At 35.6% G+C, this 24,004-nt stretch overlaps 2 protein-coding genes across 51 annotated transcripts in view; one reads left to right on the top strand and one right to left on the bottom strand.

Annotated features, from left to right (window-relative positions):
* The window catches only part of osa (trithorax group protein osa), a 103,422-nt gene extending 90,548 nt beyond the window's left edge, over window positions 1-12,874 (top strand). Inside the window, exons 6-19 of one of the 50 annotated variants that reach the window (XM_088194764.1) lie at window positions 28-288; window positions 364-825; window positions 886-1,073; window positions 1,155-1,343; window positions 3,148-3,364; window positions 4,635-4,760; window positions 5,688-5,795; window positions 6,568-6,670; window positions 6,743-6,968; window positions 8,398-8,487; window positions 9,202-9,334; window positions 9,401-9,555; window positions 9,626-9,775; window positions 9,847-12,874. In XM_088194764.1, the coding sequence (XP_088050890.1) occupies window positions 28-288; window positions 364-825; window positions 886-1,073; window positions 1,155-1,343; window positions 3,148-3,364; window positions 4,635-4,760; window positions 5,688-5,795; window positions 6,568-6,670; window positions 6,743-6,968; window positions 8,398-8,487; window positions 9,202-9,334; window positions 9,401-9,555; window positions 9,626-9,775; window positions 9,847-12,003 (4,565 nt within the window). In that variant the 3' untranslated portion in view covers window positions 12,004-12,874. Of the gene's footprint in view, window positions 1-27; window positions 289-363; window positions 1,074-1,151; window positions 1,353-3,147; window positions 3,365-4,634; window positions 4,761-5,687; window positions 5,796-6,567; window positions 6,671-6,739; window positions 6,969-8,397; window positions 8,488-9,201; window positions 9,335-9,400; window positions 9,556-9,625; window positions 9,776-9,846 lie in introns of all 50 variants that reach the window. The other 49 variants (XM_088194761.1, XM_088194763.1, XM_088194762.1 and 46 more) reach the window with 49 other exon arrangements.
* Window positions 12,875-13,132: 258 nt separating this feature from the next.
* Dh31 (diuretic hormone class 2) overlaps window positions 13,133-24,004 on the bottom strand; it is a 72,982-nt gene continuing 62,110 nt past the window's right edge. Inside the window, exons 2-4 of the mRNA XM_088194804.1 lie at window positions 15,739-15,842; window positions 14,045-14,152; window positions 13,133-13,973 (exon numbers count right to left, since the gene is read on the bottom strand). Coding sequence (XP_088050930.1) covers window positions 13,838-13,973; window positions 14,045-14,152; window positions 15,739-15,830 — 336 coding nt within the window. The 5' untranslated portion in view covers window positions 15,831-15,842 and the 3' untranslated portion in view covers window positions 13,133-13,837. The remainder of the gene's footprint in view (window positions 13,974-14,044; window positions 14,153-15,738; window positions 15,843-24,004) is intronic.

Below are 24,004 nucleotides of genomic sequence, written 5' to 3'. Positions count from 1 at the left end.
CGACTCCGTATCTCTTCGCTTTTACAGGGCAGCAGAGCGTTCCGATGCCGCCGCGACCGTCCAGCAGCAGCCAGGCGGAGGGCGGCGGCGCCGCGACGGGCGGAAGGCCGAGCGGCCCGGGAGTCGGCGCGGGAGCTCCTTCGGGACCCCCCGTCGGACCTCCGCCCCCGCCGGCCGGGGCTCCCGCTCAGCCACCCTACCATCATCCTCCGCCGCACCCTTCTGCCGCGGGTTACAAGATGCCGCCGCACCACCAACCGTATCCTCCGCCGCACCACTATCCCCAAGGTGAGATCTATTCCTCCCCTACTCTCCCCTCGTCGCTGTCGTCCCTTTCGCCTGCAACTTTTTTTTCGTTCTCAGGTAACTATCCGCCCAGACCGCCTTACCCGAACCAGGGCTATGGACCCGGACCGGGCGGAGCCGCTGGCGGACCCGGAGCCGGAGGACCGGGCGCCGCAGCCGGAGGCCAATACGGAGGTCCCGGCCGGCCCCAATACCCGCCGTACGGGGCCGGATGGGGCGGCGCCGGCGCTCGTCCGCCACCACCGCCTCCGTCCCACTACCTCAAACAACAGCAGCAGCAGCAGCAACAACAACAGCAGCAACAGCAACAACAACAACAGCAGCACGTTCAGCACAAGCCGGGTCCGCAGCACATGGGTCCCCCGCACCACGTGATGGGCCCGCCGAGCGAGCCCGCGCAAGACAACGGGCTGCCGGGCCCTCCTTCGGCGCCGGCCACCGCGCTCGTCACCACCGGTCCGGACGGCGCGCCGCTCGACGACGGCTCGCAGCAGAGCACCCTGTCCAACGCGTCCGCGGGTGAGTCTAGACTCTCGCTCCCTCTCGAGGACTCCGCTGACCCAGCGTCCGTTTGCGCAGCTTCGGGAGAGGAGCCCCCGTGCGCGCCCAGGGGCGGCAGGAACCCGGCCGGCGGCGCGCCTTCGCCGGGAGCCGCGGCACACGCCGGACCCCACGAGGACTACGACGCCAGCCCGTCCGCGTGGCCCAGGACGCCCTCCAGCCCCGTCTACAACAGCCACGTTCCGCAGGAGACGTACAGGACCAAGGTTCGCACCGTCGCCCTCTCTTCCCGTCCCTTTCATGTCGGCGCCGTTCGCGGACGTTAAACCGTCTTCCGTTTTCAGCAGAAGTCCGACTCCCTGGGGAAACTCTACGAGATGGACGAGTCGCCCGAGAGAAGAGGGTGGGTCGAGCGGCTCCTCAGCTTCATGGAGGAGCGACGGACGCCGATCGCCGCCTGCCCGACCATCAGCAAGCAGCCGCTGGATCTTTACCGGCTGTATCTGCTGGTCCGCGACAGAGGCGGTTTCGTCGAGGTATGCAAGGTGCTGTCTCCGTCGCACGTCAGGGGACATCTGCGCTATACGAAACGCCCCTAACTTCTTGTCTATCGCTCCGGTAGAAATCGCGATATCGGAGCGCGCGTCGCTGCGTGCTCGCAGACTCGCGTTCCGAGATCGCAGTTTTTACTGCGACGCTGTCTATTGTATTTTCTGAAACGTCGACGATCGGTTCTACCCTACCGTTCTCCTCGGAACTGATGTGAGACCGATCGAAGAGTCCGCGACGGAAGATCTCGTCGGTTCATCTCTCAAACGGCGCGAAAGTGAGACTTCTCTTCCCGGACCCTTCGATTCGGTCGTTGAACCGAGCGACGTACAAAATTAAATTAAAATCAAGGCAACGTAGAGTTTAGCGTTTGCGCAAAAAAAATTAGTTGCATCCTACACTTAAAAAGCACGCACACGCTCATCGCTTATTAGATATTGTAAAAAATTTAAGCTTCTTATTTATTTTTATTAGTTTAGCCCTTGCCGAAAAGAAACTCCTTGATTTTTCTTTGATTTTGCATTTTGATCAATTTTCTGTATCGAATCTTATTAATCACTCGTCACTAATGTATTCTCCATATATACGTATATAAGAATACGCTTGCTACTTTATATAATCACAGTGCGGTTTACGCTTGACCGAATCTATCCACGCTTTATATAGTACTCGATAAGTTTTAACCTTGGTTACGGTGGTCGTACTAACCGATCGATCTTATTTAACCAGTAGACCTTTCGGAGCATATGTTTTTGAAAAACTGAACCGAGACGTTGTCAACTCGGAAGTTTGTCCGTTCGCTGAATATAAATGTAATCTTTGTTTAAAAGGGTCGTTCGAAACGTACTGCTACGCTACGCTACTTTTACAGTCGAACCGTTTTTAGATAAAGAATTTGCAATCTGTTGTAACATTTTCATACGTACATATGCTTTGAAACAAATTGTAAGCTAATTGTAAAGCTGCTGAAAAATTAGATAACACATAATGCATCAGCATGTCGAAAATAGTCATTAGATTAATATAGAATAGAAGCATTGCAGTCGGGGGCGTGAAATTTACTGACGGCGCTTTAGACGTGATGATGAATTTCACGTCCCCGTTCAATGTGAGCTTTTGTAGAATTAACCAGTCAACGCATACAAATTGTGGGTTTCGAACGTTTTTTACGCACAGTTCGCGTCACTTCGCGACTCGCTTCTCACACAGAGAAACTTACGATTTGTATGCGCGGACGTTGCAGTCGTAACAGGTGAAGTATTATATATTACCGTTTAATAAAATTACCATCTGGCATTACCGAACTATTGCTCTCGATCGATTGTGTAAAACTTAGCGAAACAATTTTGTATCCCTTTCGCTACTTCATTTCTCTTGCTGTTTTTATTCGAAAAATATTTTATATTTCGCGTTGATATTGTACCGTAAAGTCTGAGCGTGCCCGTGTTAACCGATATCAATGTTACATGTGCGGTGTATTGTTATCTTTATTGATATGACTGTATCATGAGTGACTATGTTAAAGCTAGGCGTTCATAACGACACTTTTGTGCGAGCTATGAGTGAGTTCTCTTTAGTTGTAAAGTCCGGTAATGCCGAAAGTTTTTGCTTTGACATTTTGAGCGCTGGAGACGTCCGCGGGTTCGATTGCGACGGTGAGAAACGTCGGTGCGCGATAATATTTTTAGGTTACGAGCGGACTAGAATCGAAGCGCTCAAACATACGGAAGCAAACTCTTCTCCCTTGGCGCGCTCGAGCATCGTGTTAATCGCGACCTTCGCCGATTTCAGGTCACAAAAAACAAAACTTGGAAAGACATCGCCGGCATGCTCGGCATCGGAGCGTCGTCTAGCGCCGCTTACACGCTCCGCAAGCATTACACCAAGAATCTGCTGGCGTACGAGTGTCACTTCGACAGGGGAGGCATAGATCCCCAGCCGATTATAAATCAAGTCGAAGCAACCACTAAAAAGAAGTCGAACAAAAACAACAGCGTACCGAGTCCAGGTTAGTTTTCTATTTAGTATGTATGTCGCGTTCGTTATCTGATCTTCGGTTCAGTGGAAAATCTGCAATTTCATTTTTTTTAAATGTTGAAATTAAACTCGGCACTCGCTACGAGATGTTTAATTTTGAAATGCATAATAGACTTACCTTGGAACATTCGGTAGATTGAATAACTTATCGGATGACCCGTGTTGACTGATCTAAATTTATTCCTCATTTATCATACAAATTGGATATTTAAAGGATGCACACAGTATTTTTTATTTCTATTATAAAATACTATTTCACTAAAGCTTTCTATAGATTCCTTGTTTTTGCGCTATTTACTTCCAACTTACGCACCATGACCGTATTGCAGGTTTGATTATTTCATTTTCAAACCTTTTATACTGAATTTTGTGATCGAGTTCAATCTGTAATCCCAAAAAAGTCATATAAAACGGCAGATCACCACCTGATCAGTAACAACTTCACTGGTTGCTATTTAAATTATTTTTAAGCAAATGATCAAACTCGGACTGATAAAACCATCTTATCAGAGGCCAGCGTTTAGTCTCCGATTGATTGTTACTTGATCGAGTTTGTTTTCGTGACACTGGTTGTTATTCTCGGTTGGTGTATATTCTTGTTTTGTTTAACTTAGTTTTATTCTCATCTCACGTATGAATTAACGTTAAACAGATGTCCATAAATTACTCGATTTTATAAATAAAATTATTATAGATGGCTATTTTTTATTATTAAAACCAATGACATATGACGTAATATTTAACAAAAATATTATTTTCAAGTCCGAACTGAAAAATATTTAGTTTTTCAACTTGCTTGGGGTAATACTGAACAACTTTCGTTATAATGAAACAATTCCACTGAATATGCATTCTATATTCACTACCAAAAGTTTACTATGTATTACTGTAATTTTTTTATTTTAATCGTTTATTGTTAATATATGTATATATAGGTATATATATATGTGTATAATAAATAATTTTTATCACTGGCAACACTTCGCATAGTGTCAGTGATAAACACTGATAAACCTATAGTGACATGTCATAATAAGCACATTGCTTTGATTATGCTGTTTACTGTGTATCGAGGTATAATATAAAGTTTTTACTATGGCGTGTCAATAATGTAACTTACGCGAACCGTGCCACGTTAATTTGGAATTTAATTTAGCCGTTCTTATTGTTATTGTTGCCAGAGCTGCAAAAGACATGTTCCGATTTGAAATGTGCCTAACGAGATTTGAACTTTATTTCAGGATCGTCCAATTCTCAGGATTCGTTTCCTGGACCCGGAGGAGCGAGCGCGACGCCCGGAGGACCCAACATGGACGGTTACGGGCCCCAGTATTCGGGTTATCCTCCTTCGTCTCAACCTCAACCAGGTATTTTTCGCATTCACTAATTAAATTAAGAGTGGTCCTAGGTTGCGTGACTAAAGAATAAATAAAAACACGGCTTCATCTCCCGTACGTTGTACATTTTGTTACGAAAATGTCAAATATGATCGATGTTTATTTTATGTTGTTTTTCTGGATGAACAATACTAATTTCATTGTTTTTATTATTAGCGATTATGAAATTAGTGTACATATACTAGATTTATATTCCTTTTCTTTTATCGTTCACAAACATAGTGATTGTACCAGAAAATAATTTATATACATATATAATAATGGGAATAGTTAATTAAAATAAATATATAGATCGTACGTAGGTTTGAGCATATTTTACATATACTATGTTATCTTGGCTAACCCTGTTTGCGAACAGCACCATGTGACTAACATAATTATGTGAATAATTTTGGTTATTATATACGCTCCGCGCGCGTGTGCGAGTTTATATAATCGCAATGTATATTTTAAAATCACTCACTTTCTTACCTCATGCACCCTCATATGTTGACTGACTGCTATAACAATGCTTGTGTGATGTTTGCCTTCAAAGAATCATCTTCACTATACTAATAAACTGCATGATAAATATAATTATGTTATAATATATATTTATATATATATATACATATATATATGTATATATATATATAAAAAGTGTGTTTGGGACCTTTGTTCTTATTTACATTTAGTTGATACACCATAGTTTTATTATAATATAAAAATACAGAGGCGCATAGTGCCCAGTTATGGATCGATCCCTCGCGTTTTCGTTGAATTGAAGGACAATCTTGCATTTGTCATTGATATAGCAGCTTTTATCGTACTGTCCGGATCGACGTGGTATTTTAGTAATCTCTTTTACGGGTGTTGGGGTAATGAGTGAATGAGCATGTGTGTATGTTGTGCTGGCAGGCGGTGCGCCAGGTGACAACATTGCTGCGTCCAACCCGTTTGAGGATCCGCAGCCTCGTCACGCTGCTCCGCCCACTCCGCCTGCACCGCACCGTAATCACCAACCAGGTAGTCCTTTTCTAGGCCTTCCTTTGATTCCCCCGTATATATCTTTTATTAAATTGAGAACGTTTTGTTTTTTTTTAAATTGATTTTTAGCACATTTTAGGTTCCGATTTCTATTATTTTTTTGTTGTTAACTTTTTGTAGTTTTATGTGGAAAAAAAATATATTTAATCCTTTGACTGCCGTGGAACGATATCAGTTTGTTTGTTACCTATATTCTGTTTATTATTATTATCTAGTTTGCCGACTGTCTTAGAATAAAACTATTATATGGAAATAACAAATATAAATTTAATATACAGTTTCAGTCTTGTTCTTGAACGGACGGCACGCTATTTTTCTACTCTTTTCAATAGTTAATAATGAATACGTTTTGTCAAGAGGGTTGATATAATATTCTAGTTGAGAATATTATTTGTATATGTATATATTCGTTTTTGTGTAATGTAACATTTTGTGAATTTAAAACTATGTTTTAACTAACACTTTCGTTCTAATTGAATGCCTAGTTTGTGGTGTGGTGACTAAACTGTTTATCCCACTGAATGTTTCTTAGTGATAAAATATGCACGAAGAGCAAATATTCTAAAATTCAGCTATAATTTAATGTAATGAGCTTAAATAGTGTTATTTTTCAGATTTTTTTTTATTTCGATTTTTTCAAAAAGCATGTCGTTGGAGAAGCATGTGAAGCTTTTTAAAAATATTTTTTTATATTATTGTTGTTATGTTTGTTGAATTTTGATTATTAACCCTATAAATGCTTTTTTGTCAGGTGGATATCCAGGCCAACAAGGTTATGGTGGCTACGATCAATACGGCTCCTATCCTCCGAACAGACCCGTGTATCCTCCGTACGGACCGGAGCAAGACAATAGGTGATTATCTTCGTTTAGTCTCGGTTTGCGTGCGTTATTCAGGTAAATTAATCAATTGATTTTGACTAGAAGCTATCCGTCTGGAGGCGCAGCAGCGGGCGCTGATCCTTACGGTCGCTACGGCAGCGGCTACGCTGGCGCTAGGGGCTATCCTCCACCGGCAGTTGGCGGCCCGCCTGGTGGCCCGCCTCCTGCTCCTCCGCAATCACCGACGCCTCCGCCGGCGCCGCCTCAAGACTATTACAGACCGCCGGGCTCCGCTGCCCCACCACCTCCGCCTCATTTGCAGCAGCACGAGGTATGCAAACAATAAAATATTAAATATATCAATATATTTAAATAATAACTTTCCACAAAAATAAAATAACTCAATATAAAAACACATATTATATTTTGTTTTTCTATAATTTTAAATTGTGATATTATTACTGATTAGAATAAAAATTACCGAGCCTCATTTTATAAATTTTTTTATGAACAAAAATAGTTTGCTTAATGTTGTGTATTTTCTATTGATTTATTAACAACTTTTAATTTTAATTATGGTGCAATAAAATATATTAAAGATACAAGACAAGTCAAACATATTAAGGGTTAGTTTGATTTGTGTTAAGATATTTGAAAAATAGATCGATTAAATTGGATGTTAGTATATCTTTTTAACAAAAAAGAATGCGATAAATATAATTATAGGAAATTCCACTTGAATATTTTATTGTAATTGGTAACTTTTCCAAAATAAAATTGAGTCAGCTTGTCATCATATCGTTCATGTGTTTGTGCTGGTGTTCAAAACCTGCTAATGCTCTTACATAATTGACATCATACGTTTTTTGAATTCTACATATTTCATTAATTTGGGTGATTTATGCTACTGCTCAGTTCAGTAGCAATCTTTAATGGCAGACTTTGGAAAACTTATTTATCTAATGGCTTTAATTGATTGTTCGTTAGTACACATACCAAACGTTAGAGGAGAAAATTGATGGAGTTCTAGTTTTATATAATATTTTTTATTCTTGAATTGAATTAGGAATTAATTTGGTAAATGAGTTAATTTTCATTCCTAGCGAAAAAAGGTGTGAAAAGTCTTATGATGATTATGAACCGATACTTTTTATTTTATAAGGACTATAAAGAAAATCAAAGCAGTCAATCTTATCAAAAATAAAAATATAAACTATTACAATATTATAGAGAATAACTAATGAATGCAATTTTATGTGTAAATTGAGTTATTTTATATTTGTTGCAAAAAGCGAAAGTTAAGAGACAGAGGCAACAACGCTGTGTTTTAATGAATCTTATCAGGCGTGGATGGATATAGACGTTTTTGCTTTAAAACACTCGTATAGAAGAAACATGCTTTAGATTAATTTACGTAGAGTAGGTTATTAAATCGATTGAAACGATGAATTAAAACTTCGTCTAATGCATTAGAGAAGCATGTAATTTTTAATGTGAAAACATTAATTATACAAATAAATTTAATTGATAGTATTTTGGGATATTATAATAACTGTATGTTGTTCGTTTTGATGTGTAGACGATGTAATCTTTGAGTTTAATTTTAATCATGAGATACTTGAACTGAGATTCGTCAGATACTCGTAGGTACCGGCGTGTACATAATATATAAGTATTTATACAATGCGTAGTTTAATAGCGTCGTGTAGTGTTGTGTAGCATTGCTGTAGTGTTGTGTTGTGTGTTTGTGGGGTGTGTAGATGTCGGCGACGGTGAACATGAACTCCCAGTTGGCACGGCAGTTGGTTGCGCCCCTTTCGCCAGGCGCCAAGCAGTCTCCGTATCTTCACGTATGTTACGCAGCCTTTAAATGCAGCTGCTTATGTGTTCGGTGTTGGCTACACACCTCACTGGCATTTTTAAAAAAATCATTGACAATCTTCAGAATTTAATCAAAGAAGCGTAACTAAATTCTGAAGAGACTGCCATATTCATTGAATATATTATTGAAGAGTATCATCGGTTTAAGGTGTAATGCGTATTTCACATGCTCTCATTTCATTCGACATTTTAAATATTGCTTCAGTTCACAAATGCTTTGTTTTATTTTTGGTGATGGTATTTTATTTTTTATATTTAACTGGTGAAGTGAAAAACAATTAATATTGCTTTAGTCACTGTTCTGAAAGATTTTTTAAATCATGTGCATGATTTAGTAGTAGTTGATTTTATTTTCAAAATTCACTATATCGTCAATTACAACCACAATTGATATTTTTTGAATAACAATAAAAATAATTAAACACAGATTTCAAATAGTTCAAAATTCATTGCTGATCTTGTATATATGATCATCATTTATGTGCACAATTTCAAGTGAAAAGTTAATCCATCATTGCAATTGTTTAAATTTAACACGTTTCATTTAATTTGCATGATTATTTTAATTAGTTTAATAATAAGACTAAATTTTTTAAACGGTTTTGAACATTGTTTATTGGTAATGGTTATGGTTAATCTAATATTTTATACTTTATGTAATGCTTACGTTTTTTATTATGTAGAATTATGGAGGTAACAAAGCTATGCCTCCTCCGGCGGGTCAACCTCGCAGGCATCCCGATTTTGCGAAGGATTCTGCGCCGCAACCTCCATACCCTACACAACGACCACAGCCTCCGCCTCATCACCAATATGGTAAAGACATTTTTAATATATTTTATTATTATAAAAGAATTTTTAACGATCTATCTTTATCTATAGGTGCTTGGGGTAATAATAGCGGCGGACAATATCGAGGACAATATCCACCGGCTACTGGAAGCACTCCGCCCGGCGCTCAGTGGGGTAGTACTCCTCCTAGACCACCTCCAGCGCCTGCGCCCAACGCTCCGTGGGGACAGCCTTACCAACAACCTGTAATTTTCATCGAAGATAGATTTAAACGTCAATAATGTCGATTGTAATTTTTTTTCGTTTTCAATAAAGGGACAACAACCTTGGGGACCTAATGTCGGCGGTGCGAGTGGAGCACCCGGAGGTCCGTTGAGGCCGGGAGCGCCACCTCGTCCGACCGGCCCCTATCGGCCCGATCTGAAACAATTCCCAATGCCGCCGTCTCACCAAACCCCTAATAAGGTAGTGTCGTTGTTGATTTGCTTTTACGTCTGAATATTTTTATATTAAATTCTTGTGAAATTATTTTTCAGATCGGGGCTCCCGGTGTAGGAGGCGCTTTACCAAAGCGAGAAATTATATTCCCTCCCGATAGCGTCGAAGCCGTTACGCCCATCACATTCAAGAGACGGCGCCTCACCAAAAACGACATCGCACCTATAGAAGCGTGGCGGCTCATGATGGCGTTAAAATCTGGCTTATTGGCCGAAACGTGCTGGGCCTTAGACGTTCTCAATATATTGCTGTTCGACGACTCGGCCATCGGCTATTTTGGCCTCCAACATCTACCCGGCTTGCTCGACCTGCTGCTGGAACATTTCCAGAAGAGTCTCGCTGACATATTCGACTGTCCCGCTCCGAACGAAGACACACCATGGTACTTAGCTAAAAACGAACTAGAAAACCCTGCGGAGACCCCCACTGTTAGTAAAAATAATGACGCAAAGCAGCTAACTGTTTTAATGAAAGGAGAAAATTACACTGCCGAATCGCGAAAAGGAAAGCCAGTCATATATAAGTCGAAGGAAGAGGATCTTTTCGCCCCGGACGAACAGCTCGAATGGGAAACTGGCATCGAATCCGCAGAGGTCGGACTGGAATCGTGGCAATTTGGATCTGATAATTCCTACATCAACCACGTGATGCCGTGCTTTCAAGGAGAATTCATTAACATTCCTTTCGCTCGCGTTCTGGAGAAAGTCGAGCGGATTGTCAAGAAAGAAGAGATTGTCGAAGTTAAAAGTGAAAACGTGGTGGTTGAATCTACGTTATCGCAAGACTCTCAAGGTGTTAGTAAAAAATCTAATGGTATCAGTGAAAAGAAAAATAAAAGGACAAAAGCTACGTTAGCAGAAATTTTAAGTAGGGTTAAAGGTCAATCGAGTGTGAATTGTGAAAGTAAAATTAACGGTGAGAGTGTCGTAGGGACCAATGAAGAAATCGAATCCAAACCGCCTATACACGCGCAGCACAACGGACCCGCGGAAGAGCCCGACGATACGTCTAGTAAAAACGGTACAGATTCCGAGGATAACTTCAAATCTGAACCGATGGAAATAGAAAAAGACGAAAAGATCGTAGAGAAACCCGTAGAGAAGAAACCTAATTTAAAAATTAACGACCCCGCCGGTATCCTCAAACGGAAGCACTTTTCCGACTACGAAGACGAATGTTACACTAGAGACGAAGCTAGCTTATTTTTAGTAACCGAAAGTCAGGATGCGTTGGCAAGAAGATGCATCTGTTTATCGAATATATTGCGTAATTTAACGTTTGTGCCTGGAAACGAAACTGAATTTTCTAAAAGCGGAACTTTCCTCGCACTGATGGGAAAATTGTTGCTCCTTCACCACGAGCACCCGGTCAGAGCGCCTAGAACTCGAAACTACGACAAGGAAGAGGACGCGGAGTGGAAGAGTAGCTGTTCTTCTTTGCAAATACAAGAATGGTGGTGGGATTTCCTGGCACAGTTGAGAGAAGACGCCCTCGTTTGCTGTGCAAACATCGGCGGACAGGTCGACTTGGGTCGGCATTCGGAGCAAGTGGCGCGGCCCGTCCTAGACGGACTGTTGCATTGGGCCGTCTGTCCGTCCGCCGGAGCCCAAGATCCGCTGCCGGCGATTCCTCCTCATCGAGCTCTATCGCCTCGTCGACTGGCTCTCGAAGCTCTCTGCAAACTATGCGTCACGGATTCCAACGTCGACTTGGTGGTGGCGACGCCGCCGTTCCCGCGACTAGAACGCTTATGTTCAGTTTTAGCAAAACACTTATGTCGTAGTGAAGATCAAGTGCTTAGAGAATTTTCAGTTAATTTATTACATTACCTGGCGGCCGCGGACTCGGGAATGGCGAGAACCATAGCCGCACAAAACCCTACAGTATCGTTGTTGGTGGCATTTATCGAACAAGCCGAACAATCAGCCTTGGGAGTCGCGAATCAGCACGGAATCGGAGCTTTGAGAGACAATCCCGACTCGATGGGCACCAGCTTGGACATGCTGAGACGTGCGGCGGGAACTCTCTTACACTTAGCTAGACACCCGGACAACAAGCCTTTATTCATTCAGCAAGAACAACGGTTGCTTTCGTTAGTGATGAGCCAGATATTAGATCAAAAAGTTGCGGCTGAACTTTCTAAGGTGCTATTCCAGTGCTCTCGGCATCCGCGCAACCCTAGTAGGAATGATTAAATAAATTATGTTACCAATTTAATACTCTGAAGATAAATATTTAATTTTTTACCCAAACATGGTGCGTCAACAAAAAGCATACTCTATAGTGACTCGGAGAAAACTATACAGATATATTGTCTCTTTGTTATGGAGATGTTGTCTTTCGGAAGTGATAGTGTACTGTGTCGATTAGCTATCTAATCCATCAGTGAGATTTGTTATAAATCTGCATACATTCTATACCGCTATCGATTATAATAATTATAATATATAAATGGTTATGTGAGTGATACGTGCGAAAAAAAAAACGTAAAGAGAGCGGTTTGTATACATGTTGTTATTCTCATATACGGGACAATTAATTTTATTCCTGCGAATGTAGGGTTAAGGACTGAATTTAATAAATAATATAATGATATATAATATATTATGATCTAAGAACGTGTTATAGTGATATTAGACTCATACCGCTCGGTAATTGAATTTTAAATAATTTCAGAGACTTTTTTAGAAAAAAATATTAGCTGTAATGAAATGGATTATCAATGGGTTTTTTATGTGATAGGCCCCTTACGAAGGATATACATAGATAAGTAGAATTTGTGATTATCAAGGTAAAAAGTGAATTTCAACACGATTGTATATTGTACCATTTTGTAAAGAGCAGGAAATACCTTATGTTGTTAGAATTCATATTGTATTTATTTTTACTTTCTCTGTTTAAACAAGTTACTACATTGTGACCCAGTCGTTCTGGGTTTAACACGACTCCAATTCACTATAACTAGGGTTGCCTATCATTTCATGTTTGGTATTATTATTACTGTGCAAATGCTTTATATATGTCTGAATATTGAAAAAGAAATAAATGTAAATATGAACTATCAAATGCATTTTAGTGAAACCCGATTGTATGTGTTTTTTTAATTTCACTGTCGTTTATATTATTTTTTATTATGTTGTATTAAATATATGTGGTTGCAACAGTGTATAGTAGAACTTTTGCTATGTATAAAATTATATTTTGTTAATATGAAATGATTGTTTTAGTTTATTGTAAATGTCACGTATGGAAGTTTGATGTGGAAGGCTTTTAAAGGATGTATTTTTTTATACTTTATACACATTCTAAATGCTCATACATTACTTTTTTATATATAATTTATTGTGTTCTTTTAATACATGTATTTTCACATAAACTATAAGAATAAATCAATATACAGTATTTATACAATTGAACTAATGAATATTCACTTACGAATCTATAAGTGAGATAACAGATTTTATATAATCGTGTAGCGTGCAAATTTAGCATATCGATTAAAACCAAATGAGTGAGGATGTAACCACAAGTTTTATATTTTTATATATTTTTCTAGTACATCAATATTTAACTGTTATTACATAGTTGTTATATATTTTTATACTAATTTAAACAAGCTGACATTTTCAATTGAAGATATGTCGAAATTACTATGCAATAGAGAAGAAAATCTAATTATTATTCTATACAATCAATAAAATTTAAGAATCGAGACAAATAAAAAAATAAAGCTGCAATTTTCTAACAAACACAACTTACGTTATGAGATATTAAATTTTCATTGTATTCTTAAATGTAAAGAGTTGTATTTTTTTTTAAAATGACAATCTTGTCACAATCGCAAAAACTATAGCTGTGAAGTTGGATAGTGAATTTTTATATAGCTAACAATTCTTCATAAATTATTTACAATATGAGGTTTTTAGAAAATTGTATAGTTTTATTTCTTCGTGGAAACAATATTCTATTTGATTTGGCGGTTTGGTGGGATGTTTATTGAATATAGTTGTCCGGTGCTAGGTTGTTGATTTACATCAATGAAACGGATCGTCGCCTGCGTCCGGGTCCTCCTGCATAGTTGGCTGATGCCAGACCCATCAAGTGCTTGGCGGTCATGGATCCGGAATAGCCGCGGCTCAGACCTAAGTCCATGCCCCGTTTTGAGCTAGAAAATAATTAAAAGATCATTAATAATAAATAAGTTGATGAAGAACGGGAATTATATATAATACGTACTTGACGTTTTCACGTGCCCTCATGAGAGACTGTTCTAATCTTGCGAGGAGTTCGAGCACAGCTTCTGGGTCTGCTTCGGGTTCTATTTCATTGTAATAGCTGGGCTGGCTGAAAAATTAAAACAAAATAATAATTAGATTTATTCGTGGAACACAAAGTTAAATAAGATTAATTATAAAAAATATGCTGGTTAAGTTTCTGCAAACTAAAAAAGTAAGTATGAACTTAGTATAGTAAGTAAAAATGTATTTTATTATTTATGACTAGAAATGAGAATTTAGTCATTGATTCGTTGTAAACTATACTATATATATCTAGCTTCTAGCATGATTTTACAAAAATGGTTAAATTGGTCTTTCAAAATTGATTTCCTAAATCCTATTTTTGTCCAAATGCTAATCGAAATGAATCATCTTTTAAATTTTAACTATAAATTTTGTGGTTACTATGTTTATAGTTATCAATAATAATAATTATCCATACATCGTATTAAATGTATGGATAATTATTTCTTAATCATTTTATATGTTTTTTGTCATAGAGAAAATAATTTCGTCATAAGCCAACAGATGTCGTTCATGAAAATGCGTTATTTTTTCAAAGGACTTCTCACTACAAAGATTTATTAAATCACTGATTCAATTTTTTCCAATAGTCTCGCTTTAGGTATATATTGAGGAAATTACCTATTGCAGAAGCTGATAATAAAATCAAAGGAGTTAATTTGGTGTCGCAGCGAGAAATTATTATTTTTTTACAAAAAGAGAATTATTTTACTATATATAGAAATATTACTCCATTTAGGTAAAACGGGACAAGATGGGAATTTTTAGTATAACGTCAGCACATAGCAAAAACTATTTCTTTCAGGTTTTAATAAAAAAAATTGATTAGGAAGCAAATATATCAGGAAATTTGATAGCTATCTTTTATTTTTAAAAATAATGTCTATTGAAAATTATTCACATGAATTAAATCTAGCTAATTCTTGTGGTTAGTCTTGAAAAGAGTTTTTTAGGTTCATCGTTTTTAACATTCTGTGGGGGCCCATTTATATATGTTATTAATGTTTTATTATGGCCAAAACTTGGCGGCACTCTGGTAACACTGATGTGACGTAGCTTCTCTTGGCGAACTTTGGCGGGCTCGTGCACCGTTCACTTATATCTTCTAATAACTATGAGAAGCATATACTTTTTAATAAAATACTACTGCAGCGGCTCAATCTGTGTCTAAGTGCAATCCGTCGCCATAATTCGATTTTTTAAAACAATTTTTAGGTTTAAAAAAGGATTTGTAACACTAAAAGAACAAAAATTTAATCCAAATGTTATTCTAATAGTCACTACGTGATAATAAATCATATTACATCGCAGGTAGAAGCAAAAATCGTATACAACTGCTTCGCATATGGTTCTCACATGTACGTATTGAGCGAAGGATTTTATTTGGACACTGGCTGATGCGCAATATGCGCATGAGAAATTACAGTCACGCGCTTTCAAATATTGGCTCACTAAAGACTGTAAGCATAGCATACAAAAATATTATTATAATTAAATACGTGGCAACAAAGCGTTTTTCTAAAAATGATTGTAGTCAAAAGAGACTAATAATAACTTCACACATATAGTTTCGAGTGGGTAATAGTTTTTTTTACAACAACCAAGTTCAGTTCTTTCTGCATTCCTTACCCTGACATAGCGACTGGTTGAGCATCACACACGAGCAAGAAGACGCCGAGGAGGAGAGCAGCTGGGAAAAGTACGTGTCGGTTGAGTTGCATTTTCGCTTGGATCTAAAACAAAAAATACTCATTTTAATACAAAATGAAAGAAAAATCAATATTAGTGTGCCATAACATATAACGAGTAAAAGGCGAGCAATTTCGTAACATTAACTTACACTTGAAGAATAAAGATAGGACTGTATTAATTTTATTAATTTATTTAACTAATATACCAAAGTACATTAAACAAAATATACATATAAATATAACATAAGCAGAATAAAAAAATACTATAATATTACATTTTATTTCTTAATGTACGAAAGTGTTTCATTCATATTTCCATACGATATTCCCCTGGCCGTACTCGCTTTCTTATATAATGAGACACCAGACTGAATCAGTGACATTTTTATTAATTGTATATTATTATTGCAGCTATCAACAGATGAACGATTTTATTTTAATTATTTATCATGATATTTATCGGCAAGATTATGAAAATCTAGGAAAACCTAATCTGTGATGATCGATCACAATATGAATTATATAATAATCACTATATACGAAATTAAAAAGCACTAGGAACCATATGGAATTCGGCCCCAGGTCTGGTCTATCGTGCTGGTATCGTATCAGAAAATATTTTTTTCGTTGCAAACAAAATTATATTGTAAACTTGTCCTAATTTCTCTTGGCTCTCATAAACAAATTAAGCAGACAAAATAAAATAAATTTGGAAATGACATGTGTGCAAATTCGATATCTATCATCTCTTTTACTGAGCAGTCTGCGATTGACATATGTTATTTAATAGATAAGACTGCAATATTTGCGAGCAAATCTGTTTTTTTTATCTGTCACACACAACCTGTTTTATCTCCAATGTGTTACATAGCATTTCCATTATCGAATTTGAAATAATTAGGTAATATGTAGTAATTAGTTATGGCTTTTAGTTTCGTTTGTTTATCAAAGTTGTGTTAGATAATTTAATTCACGATTAGTCAATGCTATAATATATATAACTGTTAAATACATTGAACATGCCCCCAAAACCACAGATACATTTTCTTACAATGACGTTAATTCTCACGTTTGAGAATTCACAAAACGCCTCTAATGAAATAAGTATTTTAAAGAAAGCGTTCCCACGCGTTTTTTAATAAGACCGGTCTTGATTATTATAATAAATCAAATTAAATGTATTATAAAGGTTTTTTTAAGTAAAGAGTTTGTCACGTTAACAGCTTTCCAAATCCAACGTTTTTATTTTCATTATTATTTAGAATCCTTTCAGCTTGCCATTGAACGCAACTTACATACATATATACAGATGTTTTATTTATATTCCTTAAATTATATAAAAATGTTAACCATGCGACCTCGCCATTCACAAACATTGCTATTAATTTATTATTAACAATTAACAAATTACGAGTGTAATTTAAATGTTAAATTGCATATAAGTGGAGCAAAATTTGCACATATGTTAATCCAATTCAAGTAAATGAGGCTCTACAATACAGTGTCAATTCAGAAGATTAATTGACCTATTTCAATTTGTGCACAAAATTCTATTAAACGGTCGTTTGTGATTGCTCATTAAATTGATTGATACCTGAGTTACCAGCGATTGATTTGTTTCTAGAAATTGAAACAAACAATGCAATTAATTACATACATATATTATATAAAAATATGTTCATTTTTACTAAACTTTTTCAATTTACGTTTTTGAATAATTTATCACATACTGATTTTTTGTCAGGAACAAAATATATTTTGTTTTTAAATATCCAGGATTATTCATACTTTTTACTACAAATTATATTACTTTTAAGTGACCAATAAAAAAATTATGATTCTCGGATTACTTTGCCATTGAATAAAACATGCAGGTTGTAACTCAGGCAACGGTTTAATTTAAATGTGTTTAGTGTGCAGTATTTGAAATATATATCTTCTGGTGAAAATGTATTTGGACCTCACTAGTGAAAATATATCTTCACCGAAAATACACATTCCCTGTAACATTTATACATGGCACGTAAATAAATAATCTTAAGTATATAAATCAATACATTACAGTAAAAATATATATTTACCAGTGAAAATATATTCCGATATGATTTTCATTTTTGACATTTTTAGATTTTCTTTGAGGGATAGTTCGAGAATATTATGGCTTAAAATCAGGGACGCTTAGTTTTTTCAGGAGGGGGGGGGGTAAAAGTTGATCAGTATTTTTTTTAATATTTCGATTTTATTAAAATTTATAGTAATTCATTAAGCGACAATTTTTCTGGCCAAATTTAAGGGGGGGGGGGGCAAATGCTCCTACATACCCTTCCCAAATGACGTCCTTGATTCTTAATTATTTAAATGGATGAAGTATTCGAATATTTTAATATATTCGTTATTTTTTTATCGTATTTACCGATAATTATTTATTTAACTAATTAATTATTGTTTATTTCATTTCTTTCATAATCGTTACACTTCTAAAATTTTATAAAATATGCATAGCACAATTCGAATTGTGATATAATGAAATTAAAAATAATTAGTAATTAAATGAAAAGGAAAATGCTTAATTTATTGTTTTATATAATTTTTAATCAGGAACGTAATTTCAGCTTTTTAAAATCTTTATTTTATATACAATAGCTAATAATGATTGGAACGAATTTGCTATACCAAAAGGTCAGACACGTGTCAGCGTTTGCGTTGTGCGGATTTGCATATACATAAATTAAATAAATTAACCGCGATTTAATTATTGAAATGATTGAAATATATTTTTTGCGTCTTAAAACAACAAATATAAAAACGTAACATTTCACAAAAATTTGCGACACACACCTGTTTTTGAGATAAGTGTTAAACGATAATAAAGGGTGTGATTTTTCAATATTTTGCTTCGTTCGACGAATGAATTCTGCGAATTTCGGTCATAGTAGCCGAACATTTATTCATAAATGTTTTTGAAAGTCGTAAAAGTAGTTTTTATTGAGATGGAGCGTCTCATTGTCTCGCATTTCGAAACAAAATAAAGGCGCATAAAGGATCATGGATTTTGGAGCGGCACTAGTCAAATTTCCTTTGAGATTAAATATTCATATAGTTGAAAATCTGGCAAATAATTCGATTGAGAATTCAAATTGCTCACTTTGACACACTCACGATTGCTGCCGGTTTTACATCTGTATATATCTTGTGCAATAAAATATATAACAAATACCAGATAGATCCGCTAAGCGTTTGCTTAGCTAAAAAAGTCACACAAAACTCTAGTCGTTTTTTAATCGTATGGCATATATTAATATGAATCAAATCTGAGTTCAGCTGGTTGCTAGACATTTTTCGCAGAATTAATTCACAAATATGCTTAAAACTTGAATAAGTAGCTGATTCTCATGACACCTTCAAATATAACAATAGACGACAAAGTATTATTATATTTGTATTATTTTCGCAATACGACTGGTTGAAGATCAAATATTGAATCCAAGCAGGATTACACGCGTTTGACGTTGAAATTATACTATAGAATACGTGTCTCGAATATGTTTGGAAACATTTTTTCTTTGATACGTTCAATCGGCGCTCCTTATCGCTTATTAGCAATACGGAAAATTTCCTTACATATATATCGTAAAAATGCTGAGGATAAGAAAATAAATAAATATTTTATGAAAATGTTAAATTTTCAAAATATAAATGAGAATGGATTTTGCTTTGCAAAAAGCTCTTTAAAGTTAAAACTCAAAGAAATTTTACTTCGCTTTGTATCAAATAAGACCCTTCACTTTATGAATGTTAAGTCAAGTTAAACGCGGGCGAGAGTATTTAAAAAGAAATTTGGTCCGAGTTATCATTTTTATGGTGTTGTGTGTAATTGGGATGTTGTTTTGATTATAAATATATTTTTAATTAATAAATATATAATGTTATTGCACACATAATAAATAAATTATTTAGATTTGTCATAAATTGCATACACAACATAAATAAAATAACGTCAGTCTAGCGTTGACTTAAATCGCATTCTACAACACTTTTCTCCCATGACACGTTGTTAGCGCACTGGTTGACAGGACCGTTCTGACAAATGATGCTTAATGAACAAAATATGGAACGTTGACTATTTAAAACGATAATAAAAATCCTAGTAAATAATTCGTAAGTATACATAGTTGTAGTGATAATTATTTAAAACGTCTATTAATTTTTGCTGATTAAATGATTTTATCCTGTTGCAACGCATTGGGCTAACGCCTGCCAGGTAATAAGTAGCAAAGTAAAAAAAAAAAATATTTCATTTAAAAATGATAATAGATAATTTTACCGAAAATTTTATTAATAAAATCGATCATTTATGAAAAAAATCTGTGTTATTGTATTATCTTTGTGGCAATAAATTTGGCTAACAGTGTAATTAAACTTTCGTATTATTATATAATATTTATTATGACCTACTTATATTAGAGCAATTTAGGTCAGTAATTTATTTTAATGGCCAATCAGTGTCATAATCAAAACTTGCTTGTTTTATAAAATATAATTGGATGGTATATATTTAAGTAAAGATTTAAGAAATATTTATCACCAAAGATGTCATTAACACATACTGAAAAATTATGTTTCCGCCAACGGTTATTGTCCGGTGACACAACCCCTGTACCATTTTTTTGATACAATCCATTTAGTATTTCTTCCACTAGAATGCAGTGATCCAAAAAAAAAATCAATTTGTTAGCCCCTGGTATAGTTTAAACACAACTGCACGGCCTGTATAGTGTTAAAAATAATTGTCAAAGATTTTTTATTTTTTCCTTAAATTATAACCACTAACGTTTTATTTTATAGCATATTTTTTTTAAATTTATTATAAACCAGTAACACGTCTAGTATTATATTATTGAAACAAACGCTTTTAAAATATAAAAACAAAAAAATAGCAGGGATAGATTTGATTAAAGGGTCTAATAAAAAACTATTTGATATATTTGTGTTTCTTGGATGAGAAACAATTTTTTATTATTATTTTAATAAGCGTTAACTGAGTGTACATCCATTAACAGTTTCAAAGCAAAACCGTGCACTATCTGAACAAAAGACAAGGATCGGTGCCAAATGCGAAGGAATGATTAGATACACATTTCATATAATGATGATGTTGCCAGTTGTTAACGATTTTTAATTACAGTTTACAGTCTAATAAGATATGTATTAGACAGCAACAAAGGCTTTCGCTATCGCCTCGAATCATCGTTATTGAGTATATGCCACATATAAAAACACTTCTAGAAGATGACCGGATTATTGCGCAAACAAAAATTATGTACCTAGATAAAAATTCCATAAAGCAAAACATAGATGATTGATTGTCAAATATATTTTACTTTTGATTTTGCTCTATTTTTTAAGCAAATATTTGTGTAAAATGTAAGTGCATCATGTCATATTAAATATTTTTAAAACATAATATTTTAAAATTAAAATCATATTGACATCTTTAAAATATATAGACATTATTTTTTTTATATATATTGACGTATTCTTAAATATACGTAAGTATATATTGAGAATCTATGATCGGAATTTCGTTGTGTGAAATTTTTGTTTGCGAAATAATCAACTAACCAATGCAGAACTACCACTTTTATTTCGATTTGGAATAAACTTAACTCGCACCAAACGAAGCTACGACGAATCAACCGAGTCAACCCTTAGAAACCCAAGAAAGCAGCCGAACAAGCCCGTATTTAATTTTTATTTCTTCGGTAAATGCGTTACAACGAGGTAAATCTGTACAAACTGGTAAAGCAATAAAATATAATATAATGAAGCAGGGCTTTTTTTGTCATGTCAACGTGGTGAAACGGTGTTCCAGCATCTTTTTTTACAGTATTTTTAATGTTAAAATAACATTGACAATCTGCGTAACATTTCTTTATTTTTACGTAGATATGACGTCATTATTTTCATTTTATTTATTTTTAAGTTTAAAAATAAAATAAAATTTTGGTTATTTTTACCATTAAACAAGACCAAAACAAAAACAGAAACGACGACAGAAGCTACTATTTTTTAGAATATTGCGATTTTAAATGAGTAAGAATCAAATGAAGAACATCTAAACCGAATTTTGCCCAATAGGAGAGCGCAAAAAACAATTATCCCTTCTCAGAAGTCAAAAATCCACGTCAAAAGCAATAAAATCGTGTCGGCGCCGTCGCAGTGGGAACGCTCGTTGCCGAGCGTTCCCACTGCGACGGCGCCGACACGATTTTATTGCTTTTGACGTGAATTTTTGACTTCTGAGAAGTGATAATTGTTTTTGCGCCCTCCTATTGACCAAAATTCGGTTTGTATACACTTACACACAAATAAATAAATCCCTCATATACTTTTTTATGCACTTCGTGGTATAGGAAAAGCTGCTTTAAATTTAATATAAGTGATATTTGAATATACTTTTTTTTAGTAAGAAGTGAGTTTCGGCACCTTTTTTATTTAAAAAAAGCCCTGCCTACAAGTAAGTATTAAATAATCGGTGACGTCTATATTATTAATTATTATGTATACTGCAGCTGAGGTCGGTTTATAACTAAAAATTTGAGTGCCGCTGCCGGGGCTCGAACCTGCAACCTCAGAGTTACTAGTCTGAGACGTTACGGACTGCGCTAATATATATTCGCTATTGTACGACCAGCTTCAAAACTGTTGTGTAAAAAATACTTTCATAATGATATTAGCATGTAATATATATCACATAACAATTTTTTTATGAATGACCAAGTTATTGTAAATTTATTAAACGACATGAAAGTAAAATATTAATGTAGCAATATAAAATTAAGAGCGAGTTAAAATGAATATAAGGATCTACCATAAACGTTTATGGTAAAAACAGTTATCGTTTACTGGAAATATAACCGAGATATTAAGCTTAAATTAAAAATTAAATTAAATTATATAATGAAAGGTTAATTGGTACACTATGAATGTTACATACAAAATATAATAGGTTAAATGTTATTTTATTAAAAAAATAATTGCGTTTATCAACATAAAAAGAATAATGTTTAATCCCTTTATGTGCCAGATGAAATTATGCAAAGCTTGTAAGATATTTGTATTCTATTGGCAAATTTTAAACACATTTCAAGTCAAAATGCGATTCACATTTGGCTTTTGTCGAGCGGAATTAAATACGCCTTTTGTGAAATTGAATTATACATCATCCAATTTTTCTCTTTTTGCCACACTCATACGTATGTACATTTGTACAAATTACACAATCAGACACTGAGTTTACGATCGATCGAACAAACAGTACTTGTGGGCAATAAAGCTTGAAAATGTTTGATCCATCACGCACAATAGTGTTTGGTCCGATTTGCTCTTTCAATACTGTTTAATAATGATTTTTACTGTCGAACGTGACCCACAAATTAGTGGACGTTTTATGCCTTCGTCAGATGCCCTATCGTAAAAGGGACTAACAAAATGGCATTAATTCGGATTCCCATAATTTGCCCGCCAACAACAAAGAACAACTTAATTTATTAACTCGGTATATTGTAATTTAAGTGTCAGCTTTACGTGCAGCTAGAAGGTAAGATTCTGTTCTAAGAAACGAGAACAAGGTAAGATTCTCCTTACGCAGTGTAAATAATTAAAGTTCGCTCAAAAATTCGACTAACTGTTGCCTTGTCCGAGCAATATTCTTCTTTCAAGGGCAATTCGCCAGTGTATTTTATTTGAAGCTATTAAGCAAACTTTTAGATTTAATTTATTATGCTCTCACTTTCAGTAATAAAATATAAGACAAACACAAAGACTTTACCAACAATACAATTATTTACAAGATGATTTTTTTAAAACGATCATCTCCTTTTTCTTCAATAAAATAAACGATTTCGTCTAATAAGCCTCGAAAACTTACTTCGGCTTAACCACCTCACATCTGTGTGTATAATTAAATCTGTAATTTTTCATCCTTGAATTAAATTTTAAAAAGTCGCCGTTGAAGAGATTTTTCTATAATCGATTTAATAATTTTAAAAGTAATATTTATCACACTTTATATTCATATTATAACGACGATTATGAACATGGAATCCATTGCGTGCACCATTGCCGTTACTGGTAATAAGGCCCTACGAGTCCAACCCTTCGGGTGGGCACCCAGCCTGTGACGGCCGAGTGAGCGGTTCCCC

The sequence above is a fragment of the Plectrocnemia conspersa genome, unplaced genomic scaffold (genome assembly GCF_051122295.1).
Source record: "Plectrocnemia conspersa isolate PC_06_02 unplaced genomic scaffold, ASM5112229v1 ptg000010l, whole genome shotgun sequence".
Classification (NCBI taxonomy): domain Eukaryota; kingdom Metazoa; phylum Arthropoda; class Insecta; order Trichoptera; family Polycentropodidae; genus Plectrocnemia; species Plectrocnemia conspersa.
Note: the sequence above shows the minus strand (reverse complement) of the source record. Positions and strands in the feature narration are given on the sequence as shown.